Below are 25741 nucleotides of genomic sequence, written 5' to 3'. Positions count from 1 at the left end.
GTCTCTTCAAGCGGATTTTGTTAGGTTCAAATCAGACATGCATTCTATATATTTTGAAACTGATAACATTATGTGGGTATTTCTGCAGAGTCCTACGATAAAACGTGTGTTTATGCGTATGTGCGAACTCTAAAATTACATTTTATGCAGTTTATAAGAATGAGCACTTTGAAGCTAATTCTGTTTGTTCTTGTAAATCCACAGCCAAAATCTGAACACATGTGGGCAGTATAATTAAAATCATAATAACCGACATTTTTTCAGCACTGAGTTTATGAAGGGAACTGAGCTAAGAACTTGATGTACATCATCTCCCTTTATCCACAGCCCAACCCTACATGAGACAAGATTGAGTGAATCACTGCCAGTCACATGCTAGCAGTGCAGGAATCATGGCTTTGTCCAGGGCTCTCTGAAACACATCTTACAGTACTGCCTTTCAAATCCTGATTTCTAAGTAATGAGTGAAAGATTTTGTTGAAATATTTGAAAAGGAGCCACAAAAGGACTGCCTCACTCCGAGAATGGATTTCTAACACATAGGGAGAGGCTGGAGCCCCTGAGGGCATAGATTACATTTGGTCATCTTGTGTCCTGGTGTTGAGTATCCTGCTGGGAGGATGCTGGTTGACCACAGAATGCTGGGAAATTCAGATACAGGAAGAACAAAGAATATAGGAACTGGTATACAGTGAAGACTGTGGCTAAATGGTTATTAATTGTTCCCAGTCTCTGACTCTAGTATTATTTTAGAAGAAGAGGATCTGTTGTAGCTAATGCCAGGGTTTGGGCCAGGGAGGGCTCTGGGTTAGGCAGATTACTGAGGTTTAAAAGAGTCTCATTCCAGAATGACACTGCCTGGGCAGTGAGGATGGAGCAGGAAAGAGGAACTTGACCTCTGGCTAGTCTGAGCAGACCCACCCTCATCTGGGCCCTTAGCCTCTCCATTTTAACTTCCCCAAATATGTCAGTCCTCTGCCCACATGCTCTCTGCCTGCAAAATTTCTTCACCCTCTGCCTTCTGAATTCTCGCTCTTTATTGCAGATTCAGAATTCTCAGAATTCGGGCCGAGCATTTTGCACTCCGTTTTTAGCTTGTTTGTGGGGATTCTGCCACACCAGCACTTCATGTTAACCTTATCTATCATTAAGAACATGCAGGGACTTTATGTTTTACGTGAATCATTCCTAAGCCGCATCTTCCCCAGCCAACATTTGTATGCTGTGATTTCAAAACCTAAGTCTGCGCATCGATACGTTAGCTGTTGGATTTAATTTTGTTAGCTTTGTCTGTTCTGACATTGGCATCTCTTTTATTATTGAACTCATGGCTACATGAAGCTTCCTCACAGAATCTCAGAGGAAGCAGAGAATTCTCCCATCTTCCACCATCAGTTTATGTCTTTGGGTGTGTTAAGAGGAATTAGCTTATTCAAACATTTGAGTATGGAGCTAATACATAAAACAAATTCTTGTGTGGAGATATATTTATGGCCCTATAAACACTTGGACATCTAACAGAGATGTCTAACTGAACAAGTCCGAATCTGAACTCCTGATGAGCCTATTCTCGCCCAGACCTGCTCCATCTTCCTCTGGCAACTCCAGGTTTCCAGTAACCCAGACCAAAATTCCCTGGAGTGTCACCGATGCCTTTTTTTTCTCAGCCCCAAGAGACCCAGGAAGCTGGTTCTACTTATCACTCTCTCTTCCACTTCCACCCCTGGATGATTTGCCTAAGTGCCTCACTAGGATGATGACATTCGTTTGCATAATTCTCCCTTGTCACCATGAGGAACCAGTCCTCCATGCAGCAGTCAACAGTGAGAACGATCTTTGAAGCACTCTTCTGCTGACCCTGCACTATTTCCTTGTTTCTCTGAAGACATTGACCCACCAGTGGCCTCCAACGCTCTTTACGATTGGGTCTCTGTCAATGCTGACCTTCTTCTGCTCTCCTGTGGTTCTCCACATGGCCACTGTGGCTTCCATTTGGTGCCTTGAGAACACTGGGAACATTCCCACCCTAGTTTTGCTCTAATTGGTCCCTCTTCCCGGAATACTCTTCCTCCAGATTTCATGTTGGCTACTTCCTTACCTCTTCAAGATTTCTCTCCCATCTCCCTATCTCAGGGAGCCCCAGTTAAAAGTGCTACCTGAACCCCGGACCCTGCAATCCCAAACCCTCTTAGCATTCTCTGCTAGCTTTTCCCCATAGCACTCAGCACCTTAAAACACACTATAATTTACTCTTTTATGTTATCTTCTGTGCTTTATCTGTCCCCCATATGGGAATGTAAGCTCCAAGAGGGCATGGATAGTTGTCCGAATCATCGATGAACTGAAAGTCGCTAGAATAGTTCTTGGCACAGAATAGGTTCTGAGTAAATGTGTTGTATGGAATATATGAAAGTATCAGTTTAACCAAAGTCATCAAGACTATCTCATTCTTATCCCCCAAAACATTGCTTTTGCTAAAGATTAAAAAAAAAAAATTTAAAAACAATATCATAACTTTTCTTGTTTGATTTATTATTTGCCATAACCTGAGATTTTCCCGCACTATTCCTTAGGGTATTTGTTTTCAGATTCGTTCGTTTTGTCTCTTCTGACACTGATAATTTCTTTTGTTCTTGAACTTTTTCATCTATATAAAACTTCCTTATAGAATCTTGGAGGTAGTAAAGGGTTTCTGCTGTCTTCCATCATTAGTTTAGGGTTATAAAGTAGAAACGTATATTAAAATAAACCCAGTAATCTCTATGTTTGCATACATTAAAAAATCTATTTGGATAAGAGGCTTGGATCCATCTATCTACTGGACACCACAGATAAGATGAGTGATGTCTCATAAGAATTCATAGCCATGTAAAAAGAACCTAAGATGCTATAAGCTAACGAAGTTGTCTTCTCCATCTGTGTCCCTTCCTGTCACACAAATCTAAACAGAGCTCTACAAACACAGCAGAGCCCCGCCCACATGGTTCTGAGCACAAGAAAAGTCATTAATTGTGCCTCCACCCTCTGCTCCACAAATATCTTCCTCTCTGCAAATAGGAACTGCTGAGTGATCATTACTGATAAAGTGCTTCAGAGTCACTCAAACACACTGTGATCTGTAGGGCTGATGGTGCTTGAACTTCAATAGAAAGAAAGTCTCATTATACAAGTCAGTTGTATCTTATCGAAATCACTTAGAATCAGATTTAGTAGAGTGATAATCCCAAACTTTCTTCACTTACTGAATTATAAGTGCTGCATTTTTCTGTTTCTTTAAAGCTCTGTACTTCAGAGCTAAGCCATTTCCCTGTCACACAAGAGACATCAGTGGGAATTGTGCTGGGTGTTATGGCTTTCTTCATCAGCATGGCATGGCATGCTAATATTCTTCTGATTTCACATCTTTTGCTATACACAAAGGCTAGTGGGTTTTGTTCAGCACTTGAAGTCTGTTTTAATCTGTTTGTCACACCCTGAGGTATTCAGCTTAACTTTCTCATGTTATTTCATACCAGCCAATAAATGATTTATGAACATCATTGTTCTAAATGTGACATCTCTTTTCTTGAGTATTTCTTGGTGTCTAAGAAAACTCATTTTGAGCCAAGAAATGGCCTGTCCGTGTCTTTCCAGCAAAGGGGTTTGGGTTCGTTGGTTACTGTGTTCTCCTGCCATTGTGTTGTTCAGAATTAAGTAAACTGCATCGTTTTGCATATTTATCTGAGCGTAAACTACTGGCATCTCAGAGTCTGAGGACATTTGATGAATGATGAATGAGATACCCTTGATCATGAAATGGCAACAGTCTTGCGAGTATTAGTTAAGACATTTAACTCACTTTTAAAACAATGAAATTCTAATAGTGCATTTGTTTTTAGAAATAACAATGGAGTACAGGGGAAAGTGTAAGGGAGAAATGAACCAGACTTAAGCCATTTGCTAGCTGTGTGTTATTGGACAGTTCTGTGATCTCCCTCTGAACCTGCTTTTTACTTATGGATAAAGGTAATTTCAATGATCTTGAATGGTGGTTGGTGGGATCAGAGATAGGGTATATATAAGACGACATACATAAGAGTAATAAAATGATAGTAGAATTCTAATTGTGAGTTTTTAATAGCTTTGGGGTGATCCTTGTGATTTTCTCCTCCAACGAATCTAGTCCTCCCACTAGGTCTTCCCTGCCTCAGTAAATGTCATCTCAACTCACACCAAAACCTGAAATGTTATTCTTAGCTTTCCTTTCCTCTCATAGCAGTCCATTTGTAAGTCCCATTGACTGTGCCTCCTACGTGTATAGGAGACCTGGCTACCTCTCCCCATGTCCCTGCTACAATTTTGGGGCTTGGCTACCATCATCTCTTACCTGACATCTTCGAGCCTTCCTTTTGGGCTTCCTAATACTGACTGGCCCCACAAAAACCCAAACCCTACTCTACAGTAAGTGTGCTCTGTTTTAAAGTAGAAGTCAGTTCCCATCACTGCCCGCCTCTTAAAAATTCCCAGTATTTTCCCCTGGAGAGTGGAACAGACTTTGATCTCTTGGCTTTGTTCATGGGCTTTTGGTCCATTCTCTGTCACTGTCACTTGGTTGCTGCTGCCAGCTGCCTTGCTCTGACGCCCACCACTCAGAGCCACCTGCTCAGAGGGCTCATCCCCCAGTCCTCCTCCTGTCACTCAGGCATCACATGCTCACAAAGCTCTTGCAAAATGAAATGGACTGAAGGGTTCTGACAGTATACTGAGCAGAGAAGGGAGGAGTCTAGAAGAAGAGCTGTCAAGGAGGCTGCAGGCAGCCAACCCAAAGAGACACAGTCTTCACTTGTCTTTCTCTTACTGATTCAAGGGTAGGTGTTATCTACTGTAATCCCAGGTATGATGATCTTTTCTGAGGATGCAAAACTAAGAGATGGTCACTGCTCTGAAGTTCCTCAAAGTATTAAAAATCTAAGCAATCTGCATATAGACGTCAACATTGTAATGTGAGACCTGTCCTGAACATCTGACTAAGAGGTTCCGAGGATACTTGAAGATGCTTTCTGTGGGAGAAATGTGATTCAGGGGCTGTGAGCAGAGATACAAACATGGTGTGGTTATAAAGGGTGAAGTCACGGGGAATGAAGAGAAGCAAAAATACTGGCTGAGCCAAAAGTTTCACAGGAACAGGAGGGTGCATATGGAACAAGGATCTAGAAACCAGTGGCCACGCAGAGGAGAAACAGGAGTAGTGCTTTCTAAGTCGTTTCTGGGGAGAAATAAGAGCACTAATAAATGAATGCTCACTAATGGTGGGCTTATTGCATATGGGCTCTTTCCTTAACCCGAAGAATACATCCTTTACAGTGACATGCTAATAAACTGTATCCAACTCATAGTACCTTTTGAATCGCTAGTGCTAAATGAAATAAGAATATAACATACTACAGACATAACTTAGTTCACATTGTAGTTCTGTTTAGGTTACAACACTGTGTCAGAGGTTAAAAGTACCAAGATATAAAATAACCTGTGGTTGAATTCCCAGAGTGTGAAAAAGATCCATACCATACATAGACCTTAGAATGTGATATGTCCAATGAGAGCCGCCTGTGAACCTCAGCCAAGAAAACATCTTGGATAGCATGATGCCCTAGGGATTGGAGGAGTAGGTGTTCACCAAACAAAGAAGAATGCCCTAGATGGAGATATAACACAACAAAAGGACACTCAGAAAAGTGTATGTGTCATGCCCAAATACCAACGATTTTCCTAAGTGTGGAGGTAGTAAATAATGAATTATATTTGCACGTTAGTGTGTCTTCCCTTACGCCTCCCTCCACACAACAGCAAGAATCATCTTTCTAAATTAGTGATTTCCAACATTCCTTGGAGAGTGTTAAACCTATTGGTGCCTTTCACTTCCCGGAGATGCTGATGTAAGTGGTTTGGGGTGCAGCCTGAGTGTCGGGACGTGCCGCCACAGGATTCCAATGTACTCTAACGAGAACCGTGGTCCCAGGTAGATCAGGTGCTACGGTTCTCCAGGCGCCACACTCCTAGAGGTTCCTGCAAAACCCAAATAAAATTCCAGCTTGTTGAATTGATTCTCAAATAAGATCCTCTGACCTGAAAATTTATTTATATTTTATAAGATTTTTGAAAGTTTGCAAATTTTTCTTCCAGACAAGATAAAGTCAGGCAGGACAAATATTCTGCTGTGTGGAAACATAACTAAAGGGTGGGCATACGTTTCCCTGCTGCCATGGCAACAAAGTGTTGAGCACGTCACAGAAATATAAACCAACCTGAGCGTTCACCACCCAGAACGCAGGCCTTTCCTGCCATCTCTACCAATAAGGAAATAAACAAAATGCAGAAAGACCCAAACTCTGGGACATTAGAGGCCAAGACGGCAGTGAGGCCCAGAGCCCTAATGCACTCTCGATGCTACGCCGTCTCTGGCCACCACCTTGACTTCTGCCAGACACTTCTTCAGTCAGGTGGCCCAGAATTGCTCAGGAAGGGCTCTGTCTGAACTCTGAGGTTTCCAGAACTTTGTCTCTTCCAAAGTCTCTCATTTTAGAAATTCGTGCTGCAATTTTCCAGCCCATTTCTGCTCAGTTAAACGTATTCAGGAGCAACTCTTTGAAACAAACATCCACGTGCTTGCCTTCTGGGGTTTCTACTTTCTCTAATCTTAGAGGTGAGGAGTGACAAGGAGAGAAGGACTGAAAAGGAGGAAACTAGGGTGAATTCCTGAGGACTTCAGGAGAGGACGTGAGGAAAGCATGCAACCAGCTTGGAGGCAAGGAAGGCTCTGAGGATGAAGGGCAGAAAGGCCTATGCAAGTGCCAGACATTTCATCATATATTACTTTGATAAATCTATCACTATATAATTATATCAGATATATTATACTATATAAAATATATTATTACAAATAATATATTATTTATAACAATATGGTTACTAATATGCATAGTCCTATGTGTTTTATATCTGGGCAGCGGTGGGTCACTTGTCTAGAAATATGGAACTTTTTGTATTGGATAAGTCATGATAAGTGGATGCTAACATATAAGAATGACTTATGATACATATAAACAACTAAACATGAATAATTGGAAGGAAGAAGGGAGAAGTCTGTTAGGTAAAAGAAGTGTATGTGGGCAAATTTTGTAGATTTAAGATTTATGTGAGGGACCACACAAATAGCAGTACGGTAAAATAAAAATTCATAGAAAAGAAATGGGCCTAAAGTTGTATTTACTTTTGAACTTAAATTGCCTAAATCAAAATAATTAACGAAAGTATATTAGGTAAGCAAATGATAGCTTTTCATATCAAACCATATTTCAGACACTTGTAATATTCTTCTTTAAAATTAAACATTTTAAGACACAAAGTAAAATTTTATAAATTCCCAAATTCTAAAATTATACAGTATATATTCTCTGTTCACAATGTAATAAAATTATAAATTTAATACAGAAGTAAATGCAAACAAACAAAAAATCAGTAGAAAATTAAATATCAATCATTGGCAATATGGTCAGAGTATAACCAGATAGATAGTGACACTAAATAAATAAGAACCTTTTGTACAAATCTGAAATTGACTCTGAGAGTAATGAGAGATCAAATTAGATGAATATTCGTAAGAGGAACCTAGACGATTTCATCCACAAAAGAAACCATGCCCAGGAAATTCCTAAGCATATATTCCAAAACCTTCAAAGAACAGAATTGTTTAAAACATTGCAACAATTAAAGCATGAAGAAAATTCTTTGTTCTTTTGTCAGAAGGCAGCATCTACAAAAGAGAAACCCCAGAGTTCTAATAAACATATGAAAAGATGCATATTCTCACAAGTAATAAATGCAAATTGTAAAAAAAATTAGGTTCTATGTCACAATGAAAACATGTGCAACAATAACAGAATCAGATAATAGAAAGAGCTAGGCACCCATGCACACTCCTGATTAAATTAGTACAAGCAATCCGAGGAACAATTTGGCAATATTTGGTAAAGCTCGACATATATATAACATAGCATCAGTCAGCATTACTCACAGGACTCTTTGAAATGTCTGGACACATTTTTGGGAAGGAGGTGCTACTGACATCTAGTGAGCAGAGGCAGAGGGTGCTGCTAAACGCCCTATGTGGCGCCCCAGCCAAATATTACCTGACCCTTTGGTCTGCCCTGAGGTCTTGGAAAAACCCACACGTGTGCATAAAAAAAAAATGTACTTAATCTTCACTGACATATGTCTTTAAACATGCAAATAAGTGGAAAAGAAAATAAATGACCATATTTAAGGAAATGAATAAATCAGACTGGAGTGATGGTATTTTAAAACAATTCAAATAAATGAATCTCAACTATAATTGTTAAAAATAGATTCTATAAAGCCAAAATTGAGTTAAAAAAGCAATTCGCTAAATGATACAATACATTTATATACATACAATATATTTATACAATTTTAAGCTCACACAACATTATGCATTTTATAGATATATACATATAATTTAATTTTTAAAAATAGATTGAAAAGTTAGACACAAAGTTGATCATACTAATTTTATCTGATAAGGAAAGAAAAGATTGTGTAGATGGTGATGTTATTTTTATCTATGAAATTTATTTGTAAAAAATCAAGATCTGAAGTAAATGTATCACAATATTGCTGTTTTCATATTGTTGGAGAATGATACATTAGCTGTCTCTGCATTCCTCTTTTAAAATTTAAAGCTTCTGATTGTCAAAAATTTTTTTTAATTAAAAATTCATGTTTATGCTATCAACACATTAAAAGATATACCAATAATATAAAGAATAAACAATTATCTGACTTGTAGATATAGAGGCATAAATAAAACATTAGCAAGTAGAATCTAGCAGTCCATTAAAAATACTTAATGATCAATATTAGTATATTTAAGTATTAGTATACATTATATCAATAAGTAAAAAGAGAAAAATTAATTGACCGTTTCAAATGATGCCAAAAGAAAAAACAGTCAACTTCCAAATCTTTTTTTAAATTAGAAGTAAAAGGAGCCTCTCACAAGAAAAAAATGGTTTATTTTAAATCCCAAGTAGACATCAAATTTAGATGTGAAATAGATCCAAGCTCTTTTTAGCCTTGATCCTAAAGTTGTAATCATTGTGGTAAGAGAAGAATATAAAAAGGAATAAACGTTATCAAAAAGGGTAAGACAAAATTACCGTTATTGATAAATAATGTGATTGTCTACCTAGAAAATCCAATAAATAAATGGCAAAGTATTTTCTCTAATAATATATTTTAGAAAAGTTTTGAGCTCAAAAGAAATGTGCAGAAATAAAAAGATCACATATATACTAGCCATAACTACTTAGATAAAAGACAAGTGGATATAGTTCTTTTAACAATACTACTTAAGTATAGAGTATCTGTGAATGAGGAAGACCTAATAAAGACATTTACAAATAAAATGCAGTCATGAGAGTAGGGATTTCTGATTCATAGGACTCCAAATGTGAGAGCATGCGTGCGCATGTACACACACATACACATATCTCTTCTGTCTGAGTAGCTCTGTTTTATATATAATTAAATCTTAAGGAATTCCTTAAGATTTGGTTTCAAAGTTTTCAGGATGGAAAGAATTCTAAAACCATTATTGTGAGACATTCTAATTTGCTTAAAAATTATTAATCCATCTCTCTGGTTGTTCCTGTTCAGGCCAGCTTCCTACCAATTCTCACCAAGTCTTCTGTCTTCTTATTTCTAGGAGTTCTTTGTTGTTTTTCGAATTCTATTTTCTTAAATATTGTTTCTTGCTCTTTTCTCATATTTCCAGCTCCTTTAGTTGTTTTAATCATTGTTATATTGTCTATAATGAGTTTATAACCAATATTATTAAAAGTCCTTGAGCTTCTACTGTTGCTGTTTTTTATGTCTGCAGACAGGGAGGATTATTTTCCCCAGTGTCTGCCATTCAGGGTGTTACTAGGTGTGGTGGCCAGGCTGGAAGAATCCCGTTTGGCTGGGGTTGAGAGTTAGCCCTTTAGAGATGTCCTCTTGCTCTGGCCAGATGCTCCAGCAGTGTGACTAGGATCACTTTCATTTTAATTCTATAGTTAAAATGTCCTAAGGACATGTGTGGTCTATGTTTAACCTCCTAAAACCAAGACAGGGCTGGCTGTGGCTATGATTCCTCTGGAGGGGAGACATTTGCTTACCCAAAATCTATTCAGAAAGTTTCCTTGTTGCCTGTTAGTGTCTGTGGGCAGATATGTTATGGTATCCTTTCCACTGAGGTAGTAACTTTTCAATTGTATGGCTTTATGTAATTTCTAGGACCAACAACATGTTCTCCTTCCGCATGTGGACTTGAGCCCTTAGCTTAAGAGGAGAAGCCAGAGTTCCCATAAATCCTGAGATTCAGGGTGTAGTCCTTTCTGGGTGGGCCAAGGACTGTTTCTTACTCAGTGAGATGTCACCTCTCCCTTTGAAAGCATATTTTCATGGTCCGTTGGTCCCAAAAGTGTACCAAGCAAGGTTCTCTTTACTAGTGAGGTATTTCCTGTTTGAAGAAATAAAGAGACTCTGTTTTTTTGTTTTTCTTCATTATAGTACACAGTAAATAATGACTTTAGGTTACTTTAAGATATATAAGCTAGCTATATATGTAGGATAGATCATACTGGTGTGTGTGTGTGTGTGTGTGTGTGCGCGCGTGTGTGTGTGCGCGCGTGTGTGTGTGTGTGTGTGTTTGTGTGTGATTGTAAGCATCATTACATCCACCCAGGAAATGGATGCTACTAAATTTGATTACAACCAAGTATTTTAACAAATTCCAAACACTTACATGCTTATTTTGGGATTATCGTTAGAGATGGCTAATTCAGAGTTTTAGATTTTAGATCGATTAATCTAACACTTTTATCTGAAATAAGGTACTCAAAACATCAATATCAACAGAAGGCACTGGGTGGCATTACACATAGTGGTGTTATGTTATTGTTGATGACCTGTTGAGTCATGCATAATATAATGTGTGTGTGTGATATCCAGGTACAAAACAGTTTGTCCTCGGCATGCTGCAATATCTCACCTGTTTAAATACTTCATGGTAAACAAAACATCATGCACTGATGACTGTTTTTATTTTCCATTCGTCTCTTACATCAAATTCAGTAGTTGGGTAACATAATCCACATGTCATAAACCCTCACTATAGCATTGCTGCTTGCTGATAGTCTTTGCAAAATAAATTATTAATAAAAAGAGGCCCTAAACACTATAAACAGCAAAGGACACTTACAAATGATTGAGGAAATAAAGTAAAAATACCCTGATATCACATTGAGTATATTGAATTGAATCTCTTAAGAATAAAATAAAACTCAGGTATTTAGGCCTATTTTGCACAGTAGACTGCTCCTACTCATTTTCATAAGAAAGATTACTTTGGTATGGTCTAGCTAAACTTGTGCCGCCTCCTTGTCATTTTTCTGTGATGGAGAACTTCCCCGAGTCCTGAGTGTGGACCATCTACTGGAAACACTCAGCTTCCCCCGCTGAGCCCAGCTTCTCCCCGGAGAGCAGACTCTGGGCAAGGCCCTCTCATTGGTGCCTGATGAATGGGTTCTGGTGGAATCTGGAGTGAACCCATTTCAAGTAAGAAAAAGCCAGAAAGGAGAATTCACTGGGAGTCGGTGCAGGAGGTGGAACCTGGGGATAGACTGACAGAGAAACTCATTCCTCCACTAGCGTCCCTGCTCCTTGACCCTTTCCTCTTGACCCTTTCCATACCATGGTGGTTCTTTCACATCTGGTAGGATCCTTCACCTCTCAAGAAAGCATCTTGAGAGGTGAAGGATCCTACCAGATGTGAAAGAACCACCATGAAAAGAGTGAGATACAAACTTGCATGAAGGAGCCATAAGAATGGACATGCATATCCATTTGTCCTTTTGTATTCTGAAAGAATGTTCCCCAAACATCGATTTAATTGAAAAAATGCTTTTTTTTATTGGTAATTGATATGAAATGCTCACTTAAACAGTGTAAGTTCAAATTAATTCAAAATTAACATGTCATGTTTTAATGCTTTAGGTACTACAAACACATTCTCTTCTTCTCAAAGCAAATTAGCTTTATTTAATTAATTTCAAATATCTTTAAATATCTAAAAGTCATTTTAATTATGCATACATACAATAATCTATTTCGTGGGTTAATTGGCCTAAATATACTATTTTTTCAGTGTGTAAGGATACTCAATTCCGCACTTCCAAAGAATACCAGATAGGCCAACGGGTCTGTATTTCATGGACAATATGTTGTTTTCCCACTTCTTTGAGACAAGCGATTTTTATAAAGCTTGAAGAAGCCCCAAGATTACAAAGCCTCTTAGACAATATGCTGATGAGAGTAAGTGCATTAGCAGGATTGTGAGCATCGTACTACATTACTAATCGAAGTGCACATTAGAGTTTCTGATCAAGCCAGCTGTTGATTGAAACATGCACCAAGATTTCAGTATTTTAAAAAACACCAAAACATTCACCTTTTTAAATGTAGATTTACCTTCTTAGATTTAATAATTAAATAACTAAATATAAACATTCTACATAATATATAATGTATTATATGTATACATTGCTATCATCTTGTCTTGATACTTCTGTTTCTCCTGTTGACTTGCATGATATCTCTGGAAAAATACTGTCTCATTCATCTCTGAATCCCCAATAGTCACCGTTCTTGGCATATGTAGAAACTCAGTATTTTTGATTACTTGACTGTAACTTTATTATCTTAAATTAGCGATTTATAATAACAAAACATGGAACACTGTCTCTCACCAGGATACAATTTGTTCAAGTCTGTCTTTACAAAACTTCTTTGATTCACCAAAGCAGCATAGATCTACTGCATCATGATTACCTCTATTAGAGCAATTTTCATAGTCTAAATTTTTATTTAAAATCCTACGCATTAGTGAGTACTGAAAAGGTTGGAACTCCACTTTATTCAAGACTATGACTCCAGTAACTAAGCATGATTGGTATTTAATTAGACATTTAGAGATAGAACGAATAAATTGATAAGTGAATGAAACTGTCTTATTTGCTGTGATGATAAGAATATCCATCCAATGAAAAAAATAAATGCTCTGGCCCCAAAGAGGAGAAAGTATGAAACAAAATTTAAGAGAACCAATTGTCCAAACAAACACTATATTTTTAGCATACACTGAGATAATTAAAGCATGGTTGATAAAATGCTGTCTTTAAATTTCTGCTTTAACTACAATACCATTATTTACTAGGATCACATCATAATACATAGTGGGTGCTGAAATGCAAAATCACTTAGAAACATATCATTAAATCCTACAGCAATTTCCTGATCTAGATCATTATATAGATGTAGTAGGGTTGTTTAAATGTAATATCATCAACATTTTAAGTTGCCTACATTCTCTGACATTTTAAAATGGATTTTGTTTTCTTTTTGGCTAAAACGTGTGATTTATTTCATGTAGTGGAGATTTTCAATTTCAGCAGGATGAGATTTCCTATCCAAAAATGGAGATTAGTGGGAAGTGAGAAGGACATTCGGAGCAGTGATGTTAGCAAATCAGCTGATTAAGGTTCTAAGCCAGAGTAGTGAAAACAAAGCACAACACATGATGCGATTTAACACTAGATGTTTTTCTAATTCATACTCTGCCTCTTCTGGATTTCTTCTTTCTCCACTGTTACCACATATAAAGTTTCTGCTTTGAGTAATGCTTGGGCTAGATACATCATTTTGGGAGAAGAGATTAAAAAAAGAGAGAAGAACAAAGAAAGAAAAGAGACCAGTCCACTTTATTCTTAAACAAAACTTTTCCAAGAAAATCATCTGTTTAACCCAGAAAGAAAAAATAAAATAGGGCTTGGGCACTTCCTTTTTTTTTGGATAATGACGACTGTGGTTTTTAACTTTGTTAGTTCATTTATATAATTTAATTCTTACTCCTCCCAACTTTATGTTTGAGATTTCCTAAAAATCAGAAATAAATGTCTACTAGTTCTAATCTTCCTAATTTTAGAAGCTTTTATTTTCATAAAAGTTGAGATTTCAGTTAACTCTGTGAAGTGTTTGATACTTCAATTAAGTACTGAAGTTATTAGAAACAGCAGACTGAGATGAAAGAAACTATCAGAGAGATTTGTATAATGTTCAAAGAATCCACAGTGCCAAAAATTATTTAAATTTATTTCTAAGGAAATATAGTTTTGTACATTTAAAAATTGAAGATAAATTTGGCAGTGAAACTGCATCTGAGCTTCATGATATTTCTCTTTATAATTTTGTTAATATCTGTAATAAGTAGAATTGGTTTAGAAAACTATAAAGTTACTCCTATAAAGAATAATATTAAGATAATAGTATTAATAGTAAAAGATTGACTTGATTTCTGCTAAGGCAGAACATCGTTTCATTCCTTCAGTGTATGAGGGAAAAGTTATAAAAGAATGTTAATTATTCTTCTGAGTCAATAAACATATTAAGCCCAGAATAGTCATGCCTACTGGTTTTGAAGATTCTAGAATTTATATTTGGGAAAACTAGTCTTAAACATTTTTTATCGATTCAGTACCTTTCTATGTGACTGATTGCTTTTCCATATTCTTGTGTAACTTATGTGGATATCTCATACTATCTTCTCAAAATGAGAATATTATATCTGGAGCTAAAGCACATTATTCTGATGTTTAATAATAATGTTTTCAGATTCTTATTTTTGTTAATTTTTCACTGTAAAAATATAATATTATTTAAGCAACATGTTTGAGTCTTTTCTACAAATGTTCTTTTATGTAGAAGGGTTTTTACCTAAAAACACAATACAATGTAGTCAGGAACCACTTATTTGGAGCATTAAACTATTATTTGAACTCCATTTATTTTTTCATGTGTAGTGTTTTGTTGTTATTAATAAATAGTTTAAATTTAGCATGCAGGTAGAAATATTGGAGTAGTTCAAAGAAGTTTAGAACTAACCTGAATAAGTAAAGAGTTTACTCTGAGTGCTAATGACTTTCTTCAAATCATTTTTTTTTTTAGATTATCTTGGCACTGTTTTTAAAAAATCTTATGTTGTAGTATTATATACGTGAATTATATTTTTACATGATATGTAGTTTTATTGAAAATATGAAGCATATTTGTAGTAAAAATGATAGGTCCAACAGACAAACTTTACTAGAAAGTGCTCAAAATAGAAGCTAAACAAGATGTAATCAAAAAGTAGCTCTTGGAGTAGAACCTTCATTTTCCATCCCTTTTTTCCTTCATGTTATTAGGGTTAATTGTGAGTAAAGGAATATTTTTGTGTGTGCTAACATAATCACTTTTATTCAGCTTTTAAATGAGAATCAATATTTAGCAAAAAGAAAAATTAAGGTATTAAGTTTCATTTAATTTGTGAACGTATCTTGAAACAGCCAGTTCTAATATTCCATTTCTGACATCATCTAGTTGTATACTTGATCTCAGGCGAGATAACTTTACTAGGTACAATCTACATTTTAGTAAGGTATTATGGTTGAAGAGATATTCCTGAGCTTTATTTTTCAAATCCTTTTAAAATTAGGTTTATGTATTTTTTTACTCATTTTAAGTTCTTGTAAAAAATCCCAATTTTTTAAAAATGGAGTTGCCGATATTTCTTATTAAAGATTAAGTATGCTGTTTTTCTATTTCTCTTACCGGAAAATACCATTAAACGAATTAAGTGAACTATTTAAACTATTTATATTTCTGTTTTTGATTTTTTAAAAAATTTCTTCACTCCCCCTTCCTTTTCATTTTGTCATACATTCCTCCTGCTACTCCTCAAAGGTTTTAAGGCAGATTTATCACCTCTGATCATCTATTCATATGTTTCCTATACTAGACTGTCTTCACTAAACTTTCCCAAATAAATTTTTTATTATAACATTTGTAGGGTTCTTTTTGTTTTGATTTAATTTTAGCAAAAGAATGATTGAATTTTACGGCATTGATTTTTCACTTCTTTTAGCGAACTTTTGGCCAAAGAAAAAAAGTAGAGCTTGCATTTACTATTTATTTATCAACTAGCTGCATCTGGCCCCACCCAGGTATATGGGGAACCTACCAGGTATATTGGGGACCAACCAGGTATATATGGAAATTGTAGATATGGATGCTTTCAGGTATATATGGAACCTGCTACACATCCAAGACTAACTCAGATTTTATCAGAATCAACCAGGAATTTTAAGACATGATCTCTATCCACAAAGAATCAAATTGATGACAATTAATTCTTACATGTTAAATAATAACTATTAAATATTTAAATGTGTAAGTAAGTGAAGTGGAGAAAGGAAAATGTATTATTTAGGATTCTTTAGAGAAAAAGAATCGATAGAAGATCCGATGATGTAAGTTCCAGTGTAAGAGCTGGAAGTCTGGAGATCCAAGAAGAGCTGGTATTTCAGTTTGAGTCCGAAAAGACAAACCCTGGCTCAAAGCAGCCAGGAAAAGACAAACCCTGGCTCAAAGCAGCCAGGCAGGAGGCGTTGCCTTTTAGAACATGTAGGAAAGTCAGGTCTTCAACTGACTGGACGAGGCCCACCAAATTAGGGAGGGCCATCTACTTTACTCACTTTCTTTTCAAATGTTAATTTCATCCAGAAACACTCTCCCAGACACATCCAGAATAATCTTTGACAAGTATCTGGACCTTGTGGCTCAACCAAGCTGACACATAAAATTAACCATTGAGGAGAACGTGGCTGAAATAGAGAAGGTTCTGTTTTGGATGTATGGTTGGTGTGGCATCGATGCATGGGTCTGGATGGGCAGGAAGAGAACCCTGGTGAGTTCGTGGCAAAGAGCAAACAGTAGGTCAACATTAAGTCATATGGCGGCCAGCTACAATGGAGAGGAGGATATAGTACCCCCAAATCACAAGTTTGATGGGGTAGAGTTGTGTTATGAGGAGTCTTGGAAAATGTGTAGAATTTATTATTTAGGTGAAATGTTCACGAGTAAAGAATTGACATGATGTTAGTAAAATTTGGGAAGATTAATCTAACAGAGGACTTATGCATACACTCAGTCTCTTCAATTCAGATCGATAACTATTTGTTTTGCTTCATATTGATGGAATTCAAAGTCTTATCTTACCTTTTTGGTGGGAATATAGCTAAAAAAAAAAATGCTATAGTGGAGCAGATGCAGAGTTAGTTTGGGAGAGCTCATAGGAAGGATAGTTGCCTAACACTTCCCAGACTAAGTGGTCCGTGAAGAACAATGGGACTGACCTGGAGTGTTCAGTGGGGTTTGGATGTGGATTATGTGCCAGTGGAGGGAATAATGAGTGAGGGAAGAGGGATGGATGAAAACAGGGTTTACTTGAGAGCAGAAGGAAGTTTCATGTGGCAAGAACTCAGAGGGTATGAGAGGAGTGGTTTTATCAAGACCAGAAGCCCCACCATCGTGGAGTGATGTGATGATGTGGGCACTGGCAAGCCACGCTGGGGAGTTCGGATTTTAAGAGCAATGGGAAGCCATTTAAGGGTTTTGATTTGGGAAGTGAGTTCTCTAAATTTATATTCTAAAAAGAGAACTTTGACTGCAATGTGGAAAATAGATTGTAGGTAAGCAGGATGGGATACCTGGAGACAGAGGTTCCTGCAGCATTTGGGTGATTTGAAAGGATGGAAATGGAGAATGATGCAGCCTCAGGGAGTAAGGAGAGATAAGCTGATCTCTAGATGCTGGAGGTGAGGAATATGGAGAAGAAGGCACACCTCTTAAATTCAGTGTGAATGAAGGATCAACCCCATTAGGCAATTTTCACACAGTATAGGAGGAGAAATAAGTTTTGATGTTGTGAATATCCTAAGATTGAAACTGAAAGGAGAGAGAAATAGGGGAGAATATAGAAATAATTCATTTGAGAGGATATTAAAATTTCCTTTTAGACCTACCAAATTGAAAGAAGTCACTTGATATATTTGTGAGTTACAATCATCATGATATTTTTCACAGAGTTCGACCAAATAATCATTTGATGCAAGTTCATGGGTGGGTCCCAGAAGAACCCAGGAAACAATGCATTTATCAGTAGTAACTCAGTAAATGGTCATGTGTCTGAATGACATATTCTGTAATATTCACATATTACATTCACTCATTTAAATATCGCTGTGGTATTTTTTGAGTGTCTCTGTGAGAAGGAAAAGGTGCTCCTTCCTGCGGCAGAAAGAGCCCAAGCTGGACACAAGGCTCAAGGGCTGGATGCAGCCTCAGGGTCGGCCCTCCAAACACTTGCCCCGGGCATTTCCATGCAGGTACCTACCTCGATCAGTATTTAAGACACAGGGTTACGTTTAAGTTTATCCTTTGTAATAGTATTGAGGACTTGACCTTACATAAAACCTTACTCAATATTTTTTTGTAATGATTTCTCCTGAGTAGGATTTTAACACCTGTTCAAGCATGGCTGAAGCATATTTATATATACATACATACTGCCCCTCCCCACGTATAGAGCTGGAGCAGGCCTGGGAATGACTTGGGGCAAGTTACAGAAAGCTCCTCCTCCATCACCCTGTCCACCACCCCCTCACAGATGTGGCCCCTCAGGCTTTAGTTTGTTAAACAGGTTCATGAAAGCCAGACCAAGCCACACATTCTGAGCAAAAACTTCTTCCTCATTTTGCCAGTTCACTCATTTAAATATCGTTGTGGTATTTTTTGAGTGTCTCTGTGAGAAGGAAAAGGTGCTCCTTCCTGCGGCAGAAAGAGCCCAAGCTGGACACAAGGCTCAAGGGCTGGATGCAGCCTCAGGGTCGGCCCCCCAAACACTTGCCCCGGGCACTTTGTGCAGGACGTGGGCACTCTGTTGCGTCTCCACTTTTATCTCTTTGAATTAGACGTCTTTAATAAACAAATTAGTTAACTAAGTGTTCACTATTTGAAAGATGGTAAGAGTTTAATTTGTTCCACCAGATGTTTTGGAGAAATATTCTGACTGATTAGAAAAATATGGACAAACTATTCTGAGAATGTCACAAGACCCAAAGTCTCTCTGAATGTGTAATTTATTAAATGATTCTGTTCTTTTCCTGAAGAACAGTAGGGTTTCCTCTTTCCAAACAAAACAGTTTGCAGCTGACATATTAATATTTTCATTGGTGGAGATTAATGTATCGTAACCTATGTTAATAAAAATCTTATTCATATTCTTTTGGGGGATTTAAAATCTGTTAATACTTTCCAGATAGTTTAAAAACAATAAAGAAAAGAATTTCCTTTTTAGGAACAAGGTAGGCTGGATGGGCAAGAAGCAGCAGTTTACCATCTTTATTAGTAAACTAGTAAACGGTGCTTTCTTTGTTGATGCTTGCTCTTTGATTTTGTCTTACCTATTTTCTGTTTACATATTAAACATCTCCAAGTAGAAGGCAGCTTTTCCTACAATAGAGAAGACATTGTTCTTTTGTATTTATGCTGCAGATAAAACACTGAGCAAAACATCCTATTTGTAGTCTATGAGCCTCTGATGTGGTGAATGTTTTTATAAGTATGTAGTAATATCTTTATCTGTGAGACTTCATTCCCAGTGTGCCTTGGGCACGCACAGAGGCACACAACAGTCCTTGTGAATAGTGGCTCCAGGTGAGCATGGCAGGGCAGCTGTGTTTTGTTTGTTCCTTTGGTTATTTATTTATTTAGGTATATGGATTTATAACATTGTGCACGTTTAAAGTATACAGATATTGGTTTGGTACATTTATGTATTGTAATATGACTACCATTGTAGCATTACCTCAACACTATCCTGTCAATAATTGTCATTTCTTTCTTGTGGTGAGAACACTTATGATCTAGTCACCTAGAAACTTTGAAGTTTACAGAACAGTATTGTTGACCAAAACCACTATGCTGTGCATTAGATCTCCGGGATTTCATCTGCTAGTTACAGGTTTACAATGGTAACTGTGAGATGGGAGGTCCTAGCACCAGAGGGGACGCAGGGTGGAGTTTTTGCAATTGGCCATTGTTTTCTTTGATATTAGGATCATACTACTGCTATCTTGAATTCTAAATCTTCATGTCAATGTGATGCCATAGGCTGAGGGGTAGCGTTTTTAATTTGTTTTTTTATGTAGTACATTCTGAAAGAGTTTTCCAGTGTGGACTCCTGTTAAAAAAGGAAAATCCTCCTGCGATTTAGTGCATGAGTTAACTTTATCCATATGTTTCTCAGGTGGCCTAAGAAACAGTCCAGTATCTGGTTTTCTTTGCTACAGTGCATAAGTATCAGTGCACACACACGTGTGCTCACACACATGCACTTTCTCTCACACACATGATTTTAACTATAAATTTGACCTATCTCAGAAGATGTATCACTGGAATACTACTTGTCATGACAATCAACAAACTGGAACAATGGAATAGTTGGTTAGAAAGTGCACATAGTTAACAGTTGTTACTCACTTATTTTAAATAAATTCAACGTTTAATGAAAACCTTTTCTTATCCAAAGCCCAAGTAGAATTTTACATTGCCAAATTTTAACACATATTCATTTGACTTTCTACTTTTTCCTGTAAGTGAAAACAAAGATATTTGTATATTTGATACAGGTGTCCTTTTTTCAGGCTTATCTATAAAATGAGATTTATAAACTTAGTTGATCAAAAGAAACCACCATCGGGAGTGGAGGAGAGTGTCAAATCCCAAGGAAACTACCAAAAAAATTTAAAATTTTCTAGGATGAGTAAATGAGGTCATTAAGTCATTGGAGAATGACTGAACAAGCCATCACTGAATTCCATTCTAGTTTCAAAGATGCTTCAACCTTGTCTGGGCATTCCACGGGAGGCCTCACCCCAGCGACAGAAACTCCCACTGCAAGAGGCAGCATGGGCTCTGCAGCATTTCTCAGAGGCTTCCTCTGAGTTGTGAGCTACTCCAATTCACGCTGGTAGTGCAAGTATAGAATTGGGTCAGAAGAGTACATGAATAGTAAGATATTCTATGAAATCTTAAAACTCCGTGAGATTTTGCATTCTATTTAAAATGTGTTTAATAATAATTTCACCACTTAATTTTATCCTCCTACATTTTAAAGCAAAAATTTAACTCTAGAAAGATGTCTTGTGAAGCTATTCAGTCTCCCGTTCCCTTCCAATTCCCCTGCAGGAAACTTGTAACTGAACTTGAGAAGCACTGGGACGTTAAGATAGAGTGTGTGTTGGTTGGCCAATTACTGGCCTGGTTATATTAAATAAACTTTGGTTTCCTCATGCTTTACCTGGCCACAGTAATAGCTCTACTTTTCATAGATCAATGTGGAGATGAACTGAAGAACTGCTTCTAAACATCTAGTCGAGTATTTGACACATAATAGTTCCCACTGCCTTTCCCTTTCAGTAAATTAGTCAAACAGTATTAATCCATCTGTAACTGTTAATATTTTACAGCCTACATATTACAATCCTGTGCTACAAGGTAGAAACAACATCTAGAGCATTCCCTTGATCTGTGAGTTTTTAAAGAACAGAACTACAATGATTCTTGATTCAACACATTAATAGTCTCTGATGTTTTTGACTCTGGACGTGGAGATTCTAGATGCTACCAAAGATTACTGTTTCCAGTTATGAGTTAAAATGAGATAAATAAAAAACAGATTGAGCTGTAAGTATATGATCTGAGTCATAAAAGAGTTCATTTAAACTGTATTAAATACTGAGTTCTAAGATTTGAATACTGGGAATTGTGCAACCACTAATTAATAGGCGATAAAGTTGGAAACTCTCGGTGAGATGAAGCACTTGTAACTCTTCTGAGGTAGGTAAAATATACAGTCAAAATCACATGTGGGGTGTGTGTGTGTGTGTGTGTGTGTGTGTGTGTGTGTGTGTGAGCGCATGCTGATACCACGCTTTGTGGCAAAGAAAACCAGAAACTGGACTAAGTTTCTTAGGCCACCTGAGAACATATGGATAAAGTTAAGCCATTCCATTCTAGGCTGGTTGTCAGTTGCTGTACTGAGATTAGTGGGAAAATATCAGTGGAGTTATATCCAGTCTACAGGGAAGTCTATAACCCATAAACACAATCATTCTCACTTATTTTCAGGTGTTAAAAACATTTGGAAATGCCACGGTAATATTGTATATGTGATTATCAACTTTCAAGTGATTGACTTTGGGAAAAAAAAATAGTTAAGAAGTGAAAACTGTGAACTTTTCCTTGTATCTATTTATTAGTTTTATCTGAGAAGAAAAGAATGTTTTATAGATTAAATATTCTTCATTTTTAATAGCATTTGTTATAATTTCTCAAAATTTTCCTTACTTCATTTGGCTTAGTTATTTATTTGATTAAGAGCTTCATTAATGACAGAGCACGTTGACTGAAGGCTCACATATGTAAGATATAGTCTTTCCAGGAAATACTCATATTCTGCGTATACACTGCAAGCTGAGTGTGGAAAGCACACCACATATATCTTATTTCATCCTTATAAAATCACCATGAACTAAAAATGGAGAATTTTAAAATGTTATTTTTAAACTCTTCTCTCTATTTTACAAATAATAAAATAAAAGTTTAAAATGTCGTTAGAAAAGAGCTGACAGGACTCAATTCTAAGTCATCAGATTCTTAGTTGAAATATTTTACTAGCCATATTTTTCAAGTATTTCTCTGTCCTTGTTTGAGATTTTATTATTAAATAATGTCAAAGGGAAATGAGTACTTTTATTTCTAAAAAAACAAATTTTATTATTTTTTTTAATACTAAGCTTCTCATTTTAAGATAGTTTTGCTGATAACTAAAAACTATATTTCTAGTGAAATCATCCCCTACACTATTGAATAGCTGGAGAAATTTAAAATTTGTGTAGAAGATACTGAGTTATAAACTTTTGATCATTTTCATGCCAACAAATGTTCTGGCAACAGAGAGAAAATCCAGCCAATTTTAAAGTGTCATCCCTGCCATCAAGCAAACTGCCCTCTCAAATCCTGCTTTGGTTAGGTTTCTCCTGGACTATTACATAGTTAATAGCCCTGTCTGTTAATTACTACCAGGATTAATTTCACATTGCTTCTTTTACCTAGAATTTAACTGAAGTAAAAACTGTTGTGAGAATAAGAATTGAGAGCATTTAAAATTTCTTATCATTGAGACTTTTTAGTCACTAAAATTTAGTAAATTTTAGGCAAGATGACTCTCTAACCATCATAACTCAATCTCGTGCTGATATTGAGGACCTTTTCTTTGTGTTCTACTGCCCAAAACATCAAACCACCTATTCTACATCAGGCAGTGGAGGACCTCGGGGGAGAGTGAAACCACACCATGAGCTGATCTTCACCTTCACCCGGGCCCTGGACAGCATGAGCTGAACTTCCCACGGCTCCCTGCAAGGAAGTCGTTTCCATTCTCCAAAGCAAATATCTTAGATTCTTAAGACTTTCCTAGAGCCACGTTCACTCAGTCATCTAAACTCAGTCTCTCTCCTAGAAAAATGTAAGCGATGAAGCAGTGGTTCCTCTACTCCTCTGAGATACTACTGCTTTTAGACCCATATTTTATGACTTTCTCTGGCATGTGGGAGAAAGCGCTGTTCCTTCCTCAGCAGGGGACACACCCTCCCCTGTACCTCTGATTCAAACCCCTCTTCCTTCCTCATCAAATTCGTCTCTTCAACCCCGTCCCCACAACAACTCCCTTTCTTATAGTTTTTTTTTTTTTTAATTAGTCTTTCTATCTCAACTATTCTGGAGTCTCCCCACTCCCTACCCTAGAAATGAGGCTGTTTTACTTTTGTTCTGTATAGCCAAGATTGAGAAAAAGAAGTCCTCACAGACCTCACTTCCATACAACCGACTGCATTCCATGTCCTCCCACACTAACATATGTGTCCTTGTGTCTGTCCTCTTTTCCATTGATATTGATCAATCCTAATAATATGCTATCCTTTTGTTTTAATGATTGATTTCTTTTAATTTCCCTACTCTTTTTCTGAACATTCAATTCTTTCTTCACCCCTAAAATTTTAGCATTTCTTTTTGAGTGAGTCCATTCACTCACATAGTTGTTTTGCATGTTATTTTCTAAACTTTTCTCAATTTCAAGTTCTTATAGCTAATTATTTCATTGAACTTTAACAAGAAGTTGAAAGTCAATAAGACTGATATAAGTCCTAAGATTTTCTCTGTCAAAAAACCTACTCTTCCTCTTGAGAACATATTCTGATTGAATGAGCCCACTATCCACGCTTTTCCCCAGAGAGAAACTTGAAAAACATCATTAATACATCTATTTTCTCTTCCCCCATATCCAGTCGGTCCCCTCATGCTGCCAGTTAGGCCTGTCCATATCTTTTGCTTTTCTCCACCTCTGCTGGTCTCTCACTGGATCACCTAGCACCCTAAGGTGCCGCATCTCTTTTCAGGTAATCTTTCACTGGGCTACCAGGATGTTCTTTCTGAGGCAACAATCTGATGGTGCCATTTTTTTTGTTTCAAGACTGTTGATTGACATGACATAGTTGAAACTCTTCTGCAAGATAATACAGAACTCTGTCTACTTTCCCAGCCTCATCAATCTGTGCTCCTCTCACCTTAGGCTTCAGTTTTGCTGAGCTCCCCAAGCTCCTCATATATGTCATGTGTACTCACTCTTGTGTACCTTTGCACTTGTTGCTAATTATTCCAGGAACACCCTTAAGAACGTGCCTGGCAAATTCTTCTTCCAAGTCCACTCTTGGAACCAGAGCCTCTTCCTTGTCTACAGCCTTTCCTCATCATCCACTTCTGGGTTTACTCCCCTTCTAACAGTCTTATAAACACCTCACATTCATCTCTCTTGTTCTACTTCCATATTGCCCTGCAGCTACATCTTCTCATGTCTCTGCCTGGATACATTATTTTTGTTTTTGAGCGCTTTCTGCCTCAATCTGTTGAGATTCCAGGGATGAGCCTTTTATCTTTATATCCTCAGCTGCTACTATTGTGTATTGGGTAGGTGATTCTCGTGTGTTTGTTGAATGAAAAGAATAAATCAATGAATTAATCAACAATCTCATAATTAGAAGATTTCGACAAGAAGGAATAATAAGCTACTTTAAATTAAAAATCTTTAATACAAATATTAATTACAAAGCACATGCTAGGACCCACCAAATTTATATAGGAAATACGTAAAACACTGTGACCTTCTCCTTTCAGCAGGAAGGGCACAGCTACGGTGAGAACCAAGTCAAACAGTGTGAACATGTTCTGGTACAACGAGAACCTTTTTTTCTCTTCCTGAAACATCATGTGCTATTATGTACCAAAGCCTTATAAACACACGGGTACACAATGTCCAGGTGGTTTCCATTATTCGGGAGACCAAATATGGCCAAAGTGACTTTAAACCACTGGAGTTTGACTATCAGCCAAGCCATAATTCTATGTGCTTCTTATCCTAACAGGTATTTGAACCAGACCTTACAAAATGATGTATCAACAGCAGAGCATTCTCTGAACAGGGAGAGATTTACTGTTTTGAAACAAGCCTTGAAGGTAGTTGGCTTCAGTACCTTGGTGAGTCATATCATAAATATTTCACTGAGAAACTAACCTTCTACTAATTTATCAAAGTTATTCATTTGAAACTTTTACCCAGTCCCTATTATATTCTGGATGTGGTTGCAAACAC

General features: G+C 36.9%; 1 protein-coding gene across 8 annotated transcripts in view; it reads left to right on the top strand.

The window, feature by feature from the left end:
* Window positions 1-25741, top strand: part of MYO16 (myosin XVI) — a 513348-nt gene that overhangs the window by 284519 nt on the left and 203088 nt on the right. For all 8 annotated transcript variants that reach the window (XM_039866287.1, XM_039866291.1, XM_039866293.1 and 5 more), the window contains one exon: window positions 25515-25626. In XM_039866287.1, the coding sequence (XP_039722221.1) occupies window positions 25515-25626 (112 nt within the window). The remainder of the gene's footprint in view (window positions 1-25514; window positions 25627-25741) is intronic.

Source organism: Pteropus medius, unplaced genomic scaffold (assembly GCF_902729225.1).
Source record: "Pteropus medius unplaced genomic scaffold, Ma_sr-lr_union100, whole genome shotgun sequence".
Classification (NCBI taxonomy): domain Eukaryota; kingdom Metazoa; phylum Chordata; class Mammalia; order Chiroptera; family Pteropodidae; genus Pteropus; species Pteropus medius.
This window is presented reverse-complemented; position numbering and strand designations above follow the sequence as displayed.